Below are 14,540 nucleotides of genomic sequence, written 5' to 3'. Positions count from 1 at the left end.
GTAATAAACACCAGCCAACCCTGAAAAGCTCTGCTGGGAGGCACATAGAAGGTTCAGTAGAGACAGAGAAATATTATATCTTTGCCATTTTCACCGACCTTGAATATACCCAAGCATAAGCACATATGAATGTTCACTTATATGTGCTAGGAGTTTTCCTCAATCTGCACTCAAGCCTTCTCCTGTTTTGTTTCATCACTCTCAGCTCTGAGCTCTACTCTGGAATGGGTGCTCAGGAGCAATCATGTGAAATGCTCAGATCATTTCTGTATTCCACAGATTGACCAGGATTTAAACAGAGCCAGCCATATTAGCCAGACTGCCCCCTCCCCCCAAGCCCTCTGGAAATTTCTGGATGAATTAGCTTCCAGGGGCAGATCACCAGGGAGGTGATGCAAGGTCTTGCCAGATGGCAGGGAGTCTCCAAATGAAAGTTCCAAATCAGATGCCTCTCTGGAGCAGCCACAGGTAGCAGGCAGGTAGACAGCAGGACGGCAAAGCTCTCAGTCATGGTCTACCTGGGCAGATGGTCCCTTCTTCACAGCGGGCAGTGCAGGTGGAGAACCTGCAGAGGAGGAGAGGGAGGGAAGGATGTGGGAATGGAAGATGGTGAATGTGACTGTGGCTTCTTTAATAGGTTTTGGGGCCCACTGATTTGTTTTACTCCCCACCCCACCCTTTTTGATAAGCAAATGAAAAAAAGACACCACAAAGTGTTGCTGCACTCTGCAGCCCAATTTGCCATACATGAGCACAACATGACAGTGTATTATCAGTATGCAGATACTTAAAGAAGCCTGCTTCTAAGGTCCTGTCCACCCACACCGAAATAGACTCAGTTTCAAGGAGCTTCTGGACTGTTTTTGTGCTGTATGAATTCATTAACTATGAGGTGAAAATGGTAGGTGATCTACTGTGCAAAAGGCCGACCAACCCGAGATTTTGACAAAGCGAAGTCTCTGTCTTGCCATGTCTCTTGCCATGCTGAATACACACAAAGGTATACTGTGTTCTGTTGATTTGTGGAAGTATAAAAATTCATCAAATGGGTGAATGAATGTTAAGGCCCCTATTTATGTATTTATTTGGTCAATTGATAGTGCATTTACCATAATCTAAAAGACATCTCGAATATCTCATCATGTCCCCACCCTCTCCCTGTATCTGTGTCAATGTAAATGGCTGCAACATTTTTATATATTGGGGGTTTTGTTTCCTATGCAGGCAGGTACTTGTCCGGATTACAGCCAGCATGCTTCACTCCATCACTCTGTTGCCATAGCATTGTTAAGCCGTTTGTTGCCAGGCAGTGAGCACCTAGCTCATGAACTCCTATTGGGCCTTGCGTTTAATCCAAAACTGATTCCGTAAGTCTCCCCCCCCCCCCCACACACACCCTTGAATAGCCATTTTCTAGAGCTTAGGATATGGGGAAACCATTTGAGAAAGAAGGAAAGAGATTTACAGAAGAGCTTAGTTAAAGTGGTCTAACGGGAAAGTAGGCCCTTTTCTGCAGCCTGTTTTAGGTTCCCTTGCAGTGGGATTTCTGCAGTCAAAGTAGCTGAGGCGATGTTCTGTTACAGCTCCATTTCATTGAAGCACTAATGCTGCCTCCTTGTTCTTCTCTACAACATCTGAGGTCTGTTCTAAATCTCCTAACCATCTTTGCTGCTTTTCTCTTGTTCAGGAGGTGGATGTTACATTATATTTTTTCCCTGTCCTCTCCAAAGATGACAGTATATTCTTCATATAAAAACTGTGAAGTGAGATAAACTCTGAGGAGAGGAACACAGAGAGAGATTTGCCCGAAGCATAAGGACTAAGCATGGATTTAAATCCACGTAGTCCAAATCCAGCGCTTTCTCTACTGCACTGCCCATGAGTCAATCTGAGACCTGAAAATGGGGCAGCTGACCTTGGTTTCACTCTGACCTGTCCTGAAGCCATCTCCCTTTCAAAACATGCCCTATTCCGACTGCATAGATGATTCATAGCATTTCTACAATTTGAATCCACGTAGAATTTCAGGTGTTTGTATTTCCCTGCATTCATGCTCTGCCCCAACAGTACTGTGAATATGTTTGGCTTGATAAACAATCCCAGCTGGTACTTAGCAGTTTCCACATTTACGTAATAAAATTAATCAAAATTAGCAATGTCATTGAACCTCATGATTGCCTGGTTGAAATGTAAACTTGCCTAGCTCATAATGTTCAGGTGCAATATGAATTGCTTGTTTTCTGTGAATATGCTGAGAATGCTTTTTAATTTGTCTACATTTTTTGGGTCCATGTCCTCAACACCACTGTTTGCTCAGACATAACTAAGTACACACTTCCAAAGGGGTATTTTAAAGGCAAATGCCAAAAAGATAAAGGCAAAAAGGAGCTGTGCAAGCCTTGTTGCTTAGCACTGGGAAACCTCCCAATCTAATCAGCCTATATAGCATACTATAGTATAGTACTTGCTGTGGCTTTTTATGCATTCACTGTTAGTTATCCCCTAGCCCAGTGAGCTAAATGTGGGCTGCCATCCTATCCCATCTGGCCTGCAGGGCCTCAAGTGAGGCCCCTCCCCAAAGCCCCACCCTCTCAGAATGGAGAGGGGGCAGGAGAGCAAGTGGATGAAGGCCGCAGCTCACTTGACTTCGCTACTCCCTCCCCTTCATCGACTCGGGACTCAGCTGCAAGCTTGAGGATATATTTTGATATTTTCAGCTTATGGTGAATTTTTTTTTAAAGATCTCAGTGCGTTAAATGCAAAATTGTACTGGCTTTTTGCTCAAGGCACTGTTGCTTTCTGGGCTTTGCTAGTAGTTACTCGAACCTTTAAAATCCTCTTATTTGGATGTTTTTGCTTAGTTTTGTTGAGCACCAATTAACATCCAGGACTTGGACGAAGAGGGGATGAAAATGTAATTCAGTATAATACAATAGAGTCAATTTAGACCTTTTTTTGTGGGGGATGTTCTTATAATTGGTAACCCAATTCTGAATCGAGATGAGGGGAGTTGCCCATGGTGAAATAAATCCACCAGAAATATCCTATTTTTGGAATTCATTTGCTGAAAATTAGACTTTTTAAAGGATTAGACAAACTGATGGAGGATAGATCTCTCAGTGGCTATAAGCTCTGATACCTTAAGTGGGACCTCCTCGGTGTCCAGAGGCAGTGGGCCCCTTGAGTACAAGGTTCTGGATACAAATGGGCAGATAGCTGCCACCTTTATACCCCCTTTGTGGACTTCCCCAGAGGTCTCTATCCAGCCATTGCTGGAGATGGATTGCTGGACTAAATAGATCTCTGGTCTACTCTAGCAAGGCAGTTCTTACATTCTTGTTAGCAGCACTTTCTAAATAATAGAATATGTTTCTTCAGGGCAGTGCCTGGGAGTCAAGCTTCATCTCTATTTGTGAACACAGAGATAATACACTCTATGGGGATTACTCTTGTGCTGTAGGAAACAGATAAGGAAATAGCAATGTTCATATGAGTCCCATTACATTAGAAAAGAAAGCACCAACATTTATCATCTGTTTTCTCCTTTTTGCAGAGAAGGCAAAGCCGGCGGGCCTGAAGCTGCTGACTTCTCAGACCTTCTGCACTTGAGCTCGAAGGCCAAGCCCACACGGCCAGGCTCAGCTGCAGCCATTTCTCCACCTCCAAGTCGCGGTGCCTTACTGGAAGAAGCATACCGGCATCTCCCACTTATCCAAGCCTGTTATCTCTCCCATTTCGTTTACTTGGAGCCAGCTCTTGCTCGTTCCAGAGACATTTACCAGGGCCGAACTCACCTTGTCCAATCCATGCTTCTTCCCGAGGTCAAAGGACCCATCCTACCTTCGGATTGGCCATTCCTTCCTCTCATCAACCTCTATAACAAAGTGACTGGTACAGAAATGCAGTGGGCTGTGCCAAGCTCTCTTCCTGTGGATCTAGTGAACACCGTGACCCGGAACCTGCAGTGGGTCCTCCTGTTGGAGACCTGGAGACCCAGAGTCCTTCAGGGCATCTCAGCTTCAGCCAGACTTGCAAGGCTCATGTGTGTCTTCCTCACAGGCAGCGACTTGTTCCTAGAAGGGCCTGTCCATTGCTACACAGCTGTTCTACTCTCGCTTTACTGCCGCTCCAAAGTCCAGGCCTCCTTGAATTTGGATGCTCCCCTCCCTGGCTTAGCTTCTTTCCACGACCTCTACATCAACCTCCTGGAACAGTTTGAAGGTGTCTCCTTTGGGGACCCTCTCTTCGGCATCTTTGTGCTTCTACCCCTGCAGAGGCGTTTCAGTGTTCAGCTAAGGATGACTGTCTTTGGAGAGCATGCGAGCATCTTGAGAGCACTGCGGGTTCCACTCCAACAGGCGAGTCTCATGGCTGATGCGTGAGGCCAGTTCACCCAGCCACTGGAGTTTAGTGGAGCCAGGTTGAGAGCTGTAGGGCTGCGCGAGCATCCGTGTGCTTGTCCCAAAAGCAGTGGCGTCTTCCTGAACATTCCAGGTGCCCACCCCTGCCCCGCAGCCCTTGCCTTGCAGCAGGTGGAGGCAGCAAGTGCTCCAGGTCCCACCAGAATGTCTTTTCCCCACCAGGGATGCTTTTCTTCTCCTCTGCAGACAATGCTGTTTGCTCTTCCTGCTGAAGAGAAGGACTCCAGGGGCCATCTCCATGGGAATGCCACGCAGGGCATCGTTTTCTGGCCACAGGTGCTGGGATTTGTAGTCCCAGTCCAGAGGGAAAATTATGTTTCACTGGCCCCTGGAGCACCCATCACTGTCTCCACTGCCCTCAGATAAGGCACTGCTTTTTTGGAGTGGGGTTGGTAGGGAACAGAGAGTGCAAAGAGGCAGAAGCAGCTTCAGGATTGAGGAGAGTGCAGCCCTGCTCATAACAGGCTGTGAACAGGGCTGTGTTTGCTCTGATTCTAGTCCCAGCCTGATTGAATGCAAGCGATGGTGAGGGCTGAATCCTCAGTCGAGCAATGGTTTCTTTCACTCTGTGTCCTAATTACGAATCACCTTGTCATGTGCAAGGGCCCTTAACTCGTATGTGTTTGCAAAATGTGGCCTAGGGCCTTAATTTAATTCGGACCAATCAGTTTGTTTTAAATTGCAGTGTAAGGAGGGTGCTTCTCTTACCCCTGCAGTCACAGCTTCTTATCATGTGGGAAGCCATCCCTTTGCACCCTTGAGGCCTTGGAGTAGCAGGGAGCTGGGGAGCCTGGAGACACAGGCAGCAATGCAGGACAGGCACCAGGAAGGAACTCTGGCACAATCCTGCATTATCTCCAAAGCAGGGAAGAGCTAATGGGAAGGGGCTGGCAAGGGATATTCACTGATAGAAGGGAGGGACAGCTCCAGTGGCTTCCAGGGCCACCTTGGAGCATGCACCGTGTTAAGGATTTGATTCACAGTAATAGCCAAAGCCACTGTGAGATTGTTTCTTTTCAGCCCTGAGCTCAGGCAGACTGAGATCTGTGTCCCTGAGGGACCCACAGGTGCTCCCCATCCTGGGCATCCTTTCTCCCCCACTCCTCTAATTAAAATGGACCATGTTTCTTGATGGGCAGACAAGCTGCGTATTCTGAGGAATAGTGATGTTGCTTTCTTGGCTTTTTTGCAGTTCCCCCTGCCTCTGGAGCAGTACCTTTCCCCCCCTGAGGACAATCTCAACCTCTTAAGGCAGTACTTCCAGACCCTGGTCACAGGGGCCTTGCAACACAACTGGTGCCCAGTACTGTATGTGGTTGCCGTGGCCCACATCAACAGCTTCATTTTCTCCCAGGAGAGCACCACACAGGTATGTGACCATCTTTCAGAGTCTGGCCATGATGCATCCTGTCCTTCCACCAGCTGGTTGCATGATGTGCACACACAATCCTCCTCGCTGCTACTGTCTTTCCCACCAGTAGTAAGCAAAAAGCCATTGAGATTTCAGCTGGAAGGTTCTGTACAACGTCTTGTCCTCCAGAGTCTACGTGGGCTTGCAAATGAATTTTTAAACATAATAGAAATCGTTTGCAGTATCATTGTGAGGGCTGCCTTTGAAGACAGGCCAGAAACTTCAATTTATCTCGAATGCAGCTGCCAGGTTTTTTTTCCAGGACCAGCAGATCATGTTGACCATCAACTTCGCTGGTTGCCAACTTGTTCCTCTGCTCAGTTCAAGGTGCTGGTTTTATCTTGGTCCAAGGCTATTTAGGGCTTCAAAGGTCATCTCAGGAATTGCTGCCTTCTGTAGAAATGTGCCACTGAGAACTTTGCTCTAGTTCTAAGGCCTTTCTGTTATCTCTCTCCCACCCCGCTTCAAGTTTGGCAAGTAGGAGAAAGAAGGCCTCTTTGGTTGTGGCACCCAGATTGTGGAATGCTCTCCCACACCTGGCTTCTTCATTGCCTACTTTTAGCTGCGTGTTGAAAATGTAAATGTAAAACAGAGGATATAAATGTATTTTAACCCTACAGTTACCTTTATTACTGCTTTTAAAACTGTCCATATGTTTGCTCTGATATTTTAATATGCTTTATTGGTTTTTAATATTTGTTTAGCTTTTTGAGTATGTGTTTGAGGTAGAAAACTGGGGTATAAACTATATCAAACAATCAATTTTTTCTCCGGAAATGACTTCTCCCTGTTTTTCAAGAAGGTAGTTAGGCCAAGTGACTTGAGGGAGAGAGTTCAGACATTTCCCCATTGTGTTATGGCTTTTGCACTAATAGAGGAAATGCAACGTGATTCCAGTGTGAAAGCGTTTCCACCAGAGCTCCCAGGCATAGCTCAGTGTGATTGAGCACCTGCTTTGCATGCAGAATGTCCCAGGTTCGATCCCCGGCTTCCCCAGGTAGGGCGAGGAAAGAATGCTGCCTGAAACCCTTGAGAGCCGCTCCCAGTCCGTGTCGACAATACTGGGCTTGATGGGCCAGTGGTCTGACTCAGTATAAGGCAGCTTCCTCTGTTCCTAAGATTAGTTTGCCTGTAGGGGCCTGACACGTGATAATCTTCCTGGACACCCTGAATTGTGTCCAATGGAAAGCCACTCATATAGGCTGTCTGGAAGGCTGGGGAGTTTTCCTGAAGATTGTAGGCCATGGGTGCAGAACCTTGGGCCCGGGGCCCAAATCTGGCCTTCTGGGGCTCCCCGAATGGCCATGCCTCCTTCCCCTCTCTCCAGGCCACAAATAATTTGGTAGTTTCCTGGGTTTTGTGCAGTTTTTTCTCCATGCCTGAAATGGTTAAAATTCTTCTCCCAAAGTTTAGTTACTGGCAGTAAGAGCTTTAAGCTCAAGTACGCTGATGTTTTTGGCCCTGACCTTTTCACCTTTGCCCTCTGCCCACCACTGGAACGTGCCCCCCCCCCCCAGCTTCTCTGAAATTGAATCCGGCCATCAAACTGAAAGAGGGTTGACACCCTTGTTGCAGCCTCTGTTGTGGTGGGCTGCAGCGGGAGCAGGGGAATCCCTGCAGCGGGCTGGAGATGCCTTGTGGAAGCAGAACTCTTGCATGACTTCCCATCCCCTTTGCTCTCCTGGTGCTATGCAGTAGGGGGCAAGCCACACTGTGCAGCCCCACAACACCTCTTGCAGCATTCTGACTGTGCCACTGAAACTCAAAGAGTGGGAGGAGTGCTGTGCTCCCATGCAAGGTGGGAGGGGTGCCCAGCACTTTCTGCCTCATGCCAGCCACACTTGGGTGCGGCAGGAATGCTGAGTTGCACCACATGTTTTTCTTTCCTTTGCCACCATGCAAGTAACCTGGATCTTTTGAGGCCAGATGCCTAGAGAGTTAATATAATCCCTAGAGAGCCTCAGATTGTGGCATACCAGACTGCGTCTTAGACATGCCAAAGGAAAGTTGACGTGCCAGGAAGCTAATCCACAAACAGCAACCCAAGAAACAAGATGTGTCTTCCCTGGTTCTTCTCTGCAATCCAGATTTTTCACTAGAGGAAGAAAAAGGTTGATGTGTAGGGTGTAGAGATTGCAGCTCTTGTAAATTCAGCATTGTCTGTGATGACAACAATTCTCTTGGGAGGACTGAAGAGTTGGAGTTGTTAGGAAAGACGCTATAATGATGTCTTACCTCTAATGTATTTTGTATTTTCTCTCAGGAGGTTGATGTTGCACGAAAAACCATGCTTCAGAAGGCCTGGCTCCTGGCAGATGAGGTAGGGCAGTAGACTGTCTGTATCATGCTCTTGACAACAATCTTGCAATACTACAAACTGAGTCTTGCGGGTGCTGAATTATCACACCTCTCTTACACAGTACGCCCAACGTCGAAAACAGGTTTACATGGGATGTGTACATGCATGTTTGGCCTCAGATGCATAAATTTGGCACATTTGCTCACTGCAACCAATTGTGCTGCTTTCCATACTGATCCCATTTCCTAGTTCAAACAGCAGAACAAAGGAGCCAGAGTTTCTATAGGAGGGGACAATCTACATGGACGAACATTGAGCAAAACCCTGTGCAACTCTGTGCACCCTTCTTACTTCCTACAGTTGCAGTGAGTGCTAAAGTGCCAAACTAGCGAAACAACTCTGATGCCTTGAGACCTGGATTTCTGTTCCCATGGTTTGCAACAGAGGATACTTTTTTGTGTGGCTGGTTGGATATTTTTCTTCAAAAACAAACTTGGTGCTGTAAAATGGAGGGGAACTTGCAGGCACTTGTTTGAGCCAATAGTATAGCCAGGGTATGTCTAGTTCAAACCTCAGTTCAGCCATGAATTTGCTGGAGCAGCCTTCCCTAACCTGGTGCCCTCCAGATGTTTTGGACCTCAACTCTCATCAGTCCCTGGCATCTGCCAGGTACCAGGTTGGGAAGGCTGCACTAGAGGGCCTTTGGCAATCTACTAAATGTAATGTGGTGGTGCAACAACCACTATTATAAGGATTACTGATGTGATATATGATATGTCATAAATGGGTGGATGGGTGGGTGGATGTGATGCGATGCGATATACATGGGGACCCCTTTGCAAGCACCATTGGAGGTGCCTACAGACACCACATCGGGGACCTCTGCCATAGACTGAAAGACCAGTAGTGTCTGGGTTTTGAGCTATGTTGGTGTATGTTTGAGGAAATAATTTGCCTTGCTTTTCAGCCACTCTCTGTTTTCTATTACTCCTTTCAGGCATTAAAGGAACATCTTCTCTACTACAAATTGCCAAATAAAGATAGCCCAGTGGGCTTTGACCTTTATGAACAGCTTCCTGCCATTCGACTGAAATACCTGCAGGCTGTGACAAAGAGGGAACACAAAGGGAACACATTGGTGTCAGACTTGTAGAGAAGAACCTTGGTGGCTGCCTGGAGAAGTGAGGGACTGCAATGCTGATACTGCAGAAAAGCTTGGGTCCCCTCCATGGTGTCTTGCCTGAGCAGAACAGAAAGGCATCTGTACTGTCGGCCTGGCCTGCCTTTGGTAAAACGTCAGACCATCTTCCCATTTCTTGTTTCCAGCGAGCTGATTTTTTGCAATGGGAAAAGAATGAGAAAAACAAGTCTATGTACTGCAAGGGAAGATGTATGATTAAAAAAAATGTGGCACAAATGTGAGGTGTTGGTAGGATTTATTGATACCTCATGTTGGAAGAGAGAGTGTCTTCCAGTATGAGCACCTGATTGTCGTTTTTACCTCAAATGGTAGTCTGATATGCAGCATTACATTTGGCCAGAAGACTGCAGTGTCTGGGATAGAAGTATCTGGGAAAGGAGGAACTGACTCTGAAACTGTTCTTGAGATACCGACTTGCACTTGTCAGTTAACTCTTGCAGCTGTTCTCTGCCAGATGTCTTGGGAAACTACATTAGAAGTTTTCATCTCTGCACAAAGCCACCTGCTTCTCTCTGTCTGTCTCTCTGCATTAGCTGTTTTTCCCCTCTTCATTTTTATAACCTTATTACATTTAATACAGTTACCGTTTGCAGAACAGGATGTTTTCAGCTGCAACCACTCCCCATAAGGGAAAGAGAAATAAGTGGTTGGCTGGATGTGCACACAGCAAGAAATGGAACATTCTCAATCTGAAGGCATGTTCAGGGGTGAGGGGCAAAAGATTTCTATGGAGAGGAGGAAGCCAGCTTTAATCTATTCAGGATTAAAATGGAAAAAGGGACAACCGAATGTGTGAGTGACCTGCCCATCTGATCACATTTCCCTGTGTATGGTTTGCAGAGGGAACTCTGTTTTCTTCCCCCATGAAATTGATGCATCCTCCCTGGAACATTTCACAGGAAACATAAAAGGGGGATGTGCAAGTCACTTACACTTTGTTGGTGCTTCTATGTCAGGGATGGGGAACGTATGGCCCTCCAGATACTGTTTGACTGCAGCTTCCATTATCCCTTACCATTGGCTATGCTGGCTAGGGCTGATAAGAGTATCCATCCAACAACTTCTGGAGAGCCACCTGTTCCCCATCCCTGTTCTCTGTAATCCCTGGAGCTGTCCTAGGCCAGTTGTCTGTTTTCATAACACATTAATAAACAGTGGTCATCAAACACCTAGGAAAACCCACCTCATTTGCTAGCAGCATCATTCCATCATGATTTTTCAAAGGTAGTGACATTATATGTTGGTTTATTTATTTTCTCCCCCATAGTAGTAAATGGCTCCCATTGGTTCCTGTGGGAGCAAGTAAAGGGTCTGCAAGGGGTGACCTTTGGTGGAGAATGAGTTGGCAAGTTTTTGCCCCAACCTCAAAAGTCTTCCAGAGTGAAACCCTGTAAATATCTTCCATTGAAGTTTAAAGGAAGCTATTTAGTTCTTGGGGTGGAAAAAGAGAGTCATCAGCACCAGAAGGCAGGGAAATACAGTACTCCCTTGGCCGTTGCTACCCACCCCATGATTCTACAACAACAGCTTCTTCCAGGTTTCTAATGTCATGAGTTGGAGGTTGAGCACCAGAGGCTGTAGCTGCTCCCAGGAGCAAGGCCAGATGAGAACTGTGCGGGCCGCTCTGGAAGGCCAGGAAGACGTGATGTTTCTTCCCCACTGCAGGATCCTTGTCATGTTGGACATTTGTGCATGCTCCACACAGGAAGCACAGCATGACCAGAAAACACTTGGCAGAGCAATCCTATTGTTTGTGAGGTGGTGGTGGTAGAATTAACGGTGGAGCAAATACCACATCCAATGCTCTGCTGGCTAGCTGTGGCTAGAGCAAGACAAGGTGTGCCGGAGGTAGGATTCTTCTTTTGATTTCCCTTTCTGTTGACTCCAGTGGGGCGGGGGGAATTGCTCTGCCACTTGAAGGTTGGTGTAGTTTTGGTCCCTTTTCAGGGACATGTCAGGGAAACAAGGGGGCTTAGAATCTTATGGAGGAAGAAATGGAGTGAAGTGTCTCTTTCCATTGCATTTTGAGGATCAGTAATATATTTTTATTTTAAGCACTTCTCACTTCCCTTCATTATTTTGGCCTCTGCAGAGCTTTCAGTGGGCATACTGGGGGCCTTCCTGAAGCATATATGGTGTCTCACTCTCTACCTGCATACCAAGACTTACACTACTTACCTACAGCCACTCAGCTAGCCAAATGCCAGCTTTAAGATTGAACCATAAAGGCGCAATCCTATGCATGTTTAGACAGAAAAAATTCCTAGCCAGCATTTCCCATGTTGGCTGGGAAATGCTGGCAGTTCGAGCACTTTTCCCTATCCTAAACATGCATAGGATTGCGCCCTAAACTGAAGTTTGGATATATAATGCCTGCAAATCAATGTCTTGTAAAATCAAAGCACAAGGAGTGGCTAATACCGATTTTTCTTTTTCAAGAGCTGTGAACACCAGTGACTTCGTTTTTTTCACTTACAAATCCTCTTCAGTTTGAATTACTAAGACAAATAAGTATCAAAATAAATCCTCTGGATGTATTGTTTACCACTTTTCTGACAAAATGTATCCAGCATGTTCCCTGTTCTGTGCAAGCAAGATTCTATGAATTTTTTGAACCGCCCAGAGAGCTTCGGCTATTGGGTGGTATAGAAATAAATAACTTCCACACATTCCTATTTTTATTTATTTAACAGACAAATACTAATATTTTGCACATTTTACAGTGTAGTTTTATAAAAACAGGGCTAAAGAGATGGGAAGATGCTTAAGAAATGGAGCAAAGTATTCATTTCCACTGTCTTTTGTTGTTGTTTATTCATTCAGTCGCTTCCGACTCTTCGTGACTTCATGGAACAGCCCACGCCAGAGCTTCCTGTCAGCCGTCGCCACCCCCAGCTCCCCCAAGGTCGAGTCCGTCACCTCCAGAATATCATCCATCCATCTTGCCCTTGGTCGGCCCCTCTTCCTTTTGCCTTCCACTTTCCCTAGCATCAGCATCTTCTCCAAGGTATTCTGTCTTCTCATTATGTGGCCAAAGTACTTCAGTTTTGCCTTTAATATCCTTCCCTCAAGTGAGCAGTCTGGCTTTATTTCCTAGAGTATGGACTGGTTTGATCTTCTTGCAGTCCAAGGCACTCTCAGAATTTTCCTTCAGCATCACAGTTCAAAAGCATCTATCTTCCTTCGCTCAGCCTTCCTTATGGTCCAGCTCTCGCAGCCATAGGTTACTACGGGGAATACCATTGCTTTAACTATGCGGACCTTTGTTGTCAGTGTGATGTCTCTGCTCTTAACTATTTTATCAAGATTTGTCATTGCTCTCCTCCCAAGAAGTAAATGTCTTCTGATTTCCTGGCTGCAGTCAGCATCTGCAGTAATCTTTGTGCCTATAAAGACAAAGTCTGTCACTGCCTCCACGTTTTCTCCCTCTATCAAGCTGGTTGCCATAATCTTGGCTTTTTTGAGGTTTCACTGCAACCCAGCTTTTGCACTTTCTTCTTTCACCTTCGTCATAAGGTTCCTCAGCTCCTCCTCGCTTTCAGCCATCAAAGTGGTATCATCTGCATATCTGAGATTGTTAATGTTTCTTCCAGCGATTTTAACTCCAGCCTTGGCTTCATCAAGCCCAGCATGTTGCATGATGTGTTCTGCATACAGGTTGAATAGGTAGGGTGAGAGTATACAACCCTGCCATACTCCTTTCCCAATTTTAAACCAGTCCGTTGATCCGTGGTCTGTTCTTACCGTTGCTACTTGGTCATTATACAGATTCCTCAGGAGGCAGACAAGATGACTTGGTATCCCCATACCACCAAGAACTTGCCACAGTTTGTTATGATCCATACAGTCAAAGGCTTTAGAATAGTCAATAAAGCAGAAATAGATGTTTTTCTGAAACTCCCTGGCTTTCTCCATTATCCAGCAGATATTGGCAATTTGGTGTCTAGTTCCTCTGCCTTTTCTAAACCCAGCAATGTACATCTCGTTCCATGAATTGCTGGAGTCTACCTTGCAAGATCTTGAGCATTACCTTACTGGCATGTGAAATAAGTGCTACTGTTCGATAGTTTGAACATTCTTTGGTGCTTCCCTTTTTTGGTATGGGGATATAGGTTGATTTTTTCCAATCTGTTGGCCATTCTTGTGTTTTCCAAATTTGCTGGCATATGGCATGCTGCCTTGTTATTAGCAATGCTTCTTAAGGCCCATTCAACCTCACTCTTCAGGATGTCTGGCTCTAGCTCACTGACCACACTGTCAAATCTGTCCCCGATATTATTATCCTTCCTATACAGATCTTCTGTATATTCTTGCCACCTTTTCTTGATCTCTTCTGCTTCTGTTAGGTCCTTGCCATCATTGTTTTTGATCATACCCATTTTTGCCTGGAATTTACCTCCGATGTTTCTAATTTTCTAGAAGAGGTCTCTTGTCCTTCCTATTCTATTATCTTCTTCCGCTTCCGCGCATTGCTTGTTAAAAATAATTCCTTATCTCTTCTGGCTAACCTCTGGAATTTTGCATTTAATTGGGCATATCTCCTATCACTGTTGCCTTTTGCTTTCCTTCTTTCTTGGGTTGCTTCCAGTGTCTCAGCAGACAGCCATCTTGCCTTCTTGGTTTTCTTTTTCTTTGGGACTTTTTTGTTGCCACCTCCTGAACAATGTTGCAAACTTCTGTCCATAGTTCTTCCGGGACCCTATCTACTAAATCTAGTCCCTTAAATCTATTCTTCACCTCCACTGCATATTCATTAGGAAGATGGGAATACTAATATTTTGCACATTTTACAGTGTAGTTTTAATAAAAATAGGACTAAAGAGATGGGAAGATGCTTAAGAAATGGAGCAAAGTGTTCATTTCCGTTGTCTTTTGAGGATCAGTAATATGTTTTTAGTTTAAGCACTTTTCACTTCCCTTCATTATTTTACCCCAGTGTTGCAATAAGATGAGGGAATTTGGATTAGGCAGGATCACACTCAGAATCCAGTTGGCTAGTGACTGGCAATTATTTTGTAGATTGTTTTAATGATATATACATTTAAGGGGGAAAAGCCCACAAGATAACAATTATCTTGTGCTTCGGCTATTGGGCGGTATAGAAATAAATAAATAAATAAATAAATATTCAAATGGACATTAACTTTTGCTGCTTGGAGGTATATGCTAACAAAGATAAAAAGAGAAATTTGTTTGTTTATTTATTTA

General features: G+C 45.4%; 1 protein-coding gene across 3 annotated transcripts in view; it reads left to right on the top strand.

Moving 5' to 3' along the window:
• Positions 1-12,289, top strand: part of RPAP1 (RNA polymerase II associated protein 1) — a 70,474-nt gene extending 58,185 nt beyond the window's left edge. For 2 of the 3 annotated variants that reach the window (XM_084846066.1, XM_084846055.1), the window contains 5 exons: positions 1,225-1,367; positions 3,554-4,358; positions 5,614-5,790; positions 8,096-8,152; positions 9,129-12,289. In XM_084846066.1, the coding sequence (XP_084702192.1) occupies positions 1,225-1,367; positions 3,554-4,358; positions 5,614-5,790; positions 8,096-8,152; positions 9,129-9,284 (1,338 nt within the window). In that variant the 3' untranslated portion in view covers positions 9,285-12,289. The remainder of the gene's footprint in view (positions 1-1,224; positions 1,368-3,553; positions 4,359-5,613; positions 5,791-8,095; positions 8,153-9,128) is intronic. The other variant, XM_084846047.1, reaches the window with a different exon arrangement.
• The last annotated feature ends 2,251 nt before the right edge of the window (positions 12,290-14,540 follow it).

Source organism: Heloderma suspectum, chromosome 1 (genome assembly GCF_057233095.1).
Source record: "Heloderma suspectum isolate Gila_16-S chromosome 1, 16-S_ref, whole genome shotgun sequence".
Classification (NCBI taxonomy): Eukaryota; Metazoa; Chordata; class Lepidosauria; order Squamata; family Helodermatidae; genus Heloderma; species Heloderma suspectum.
Note: the sequence above shows the minus strand (reverse complement) of the source record. Positions and strands in the feature narration are given on the sequence as shown.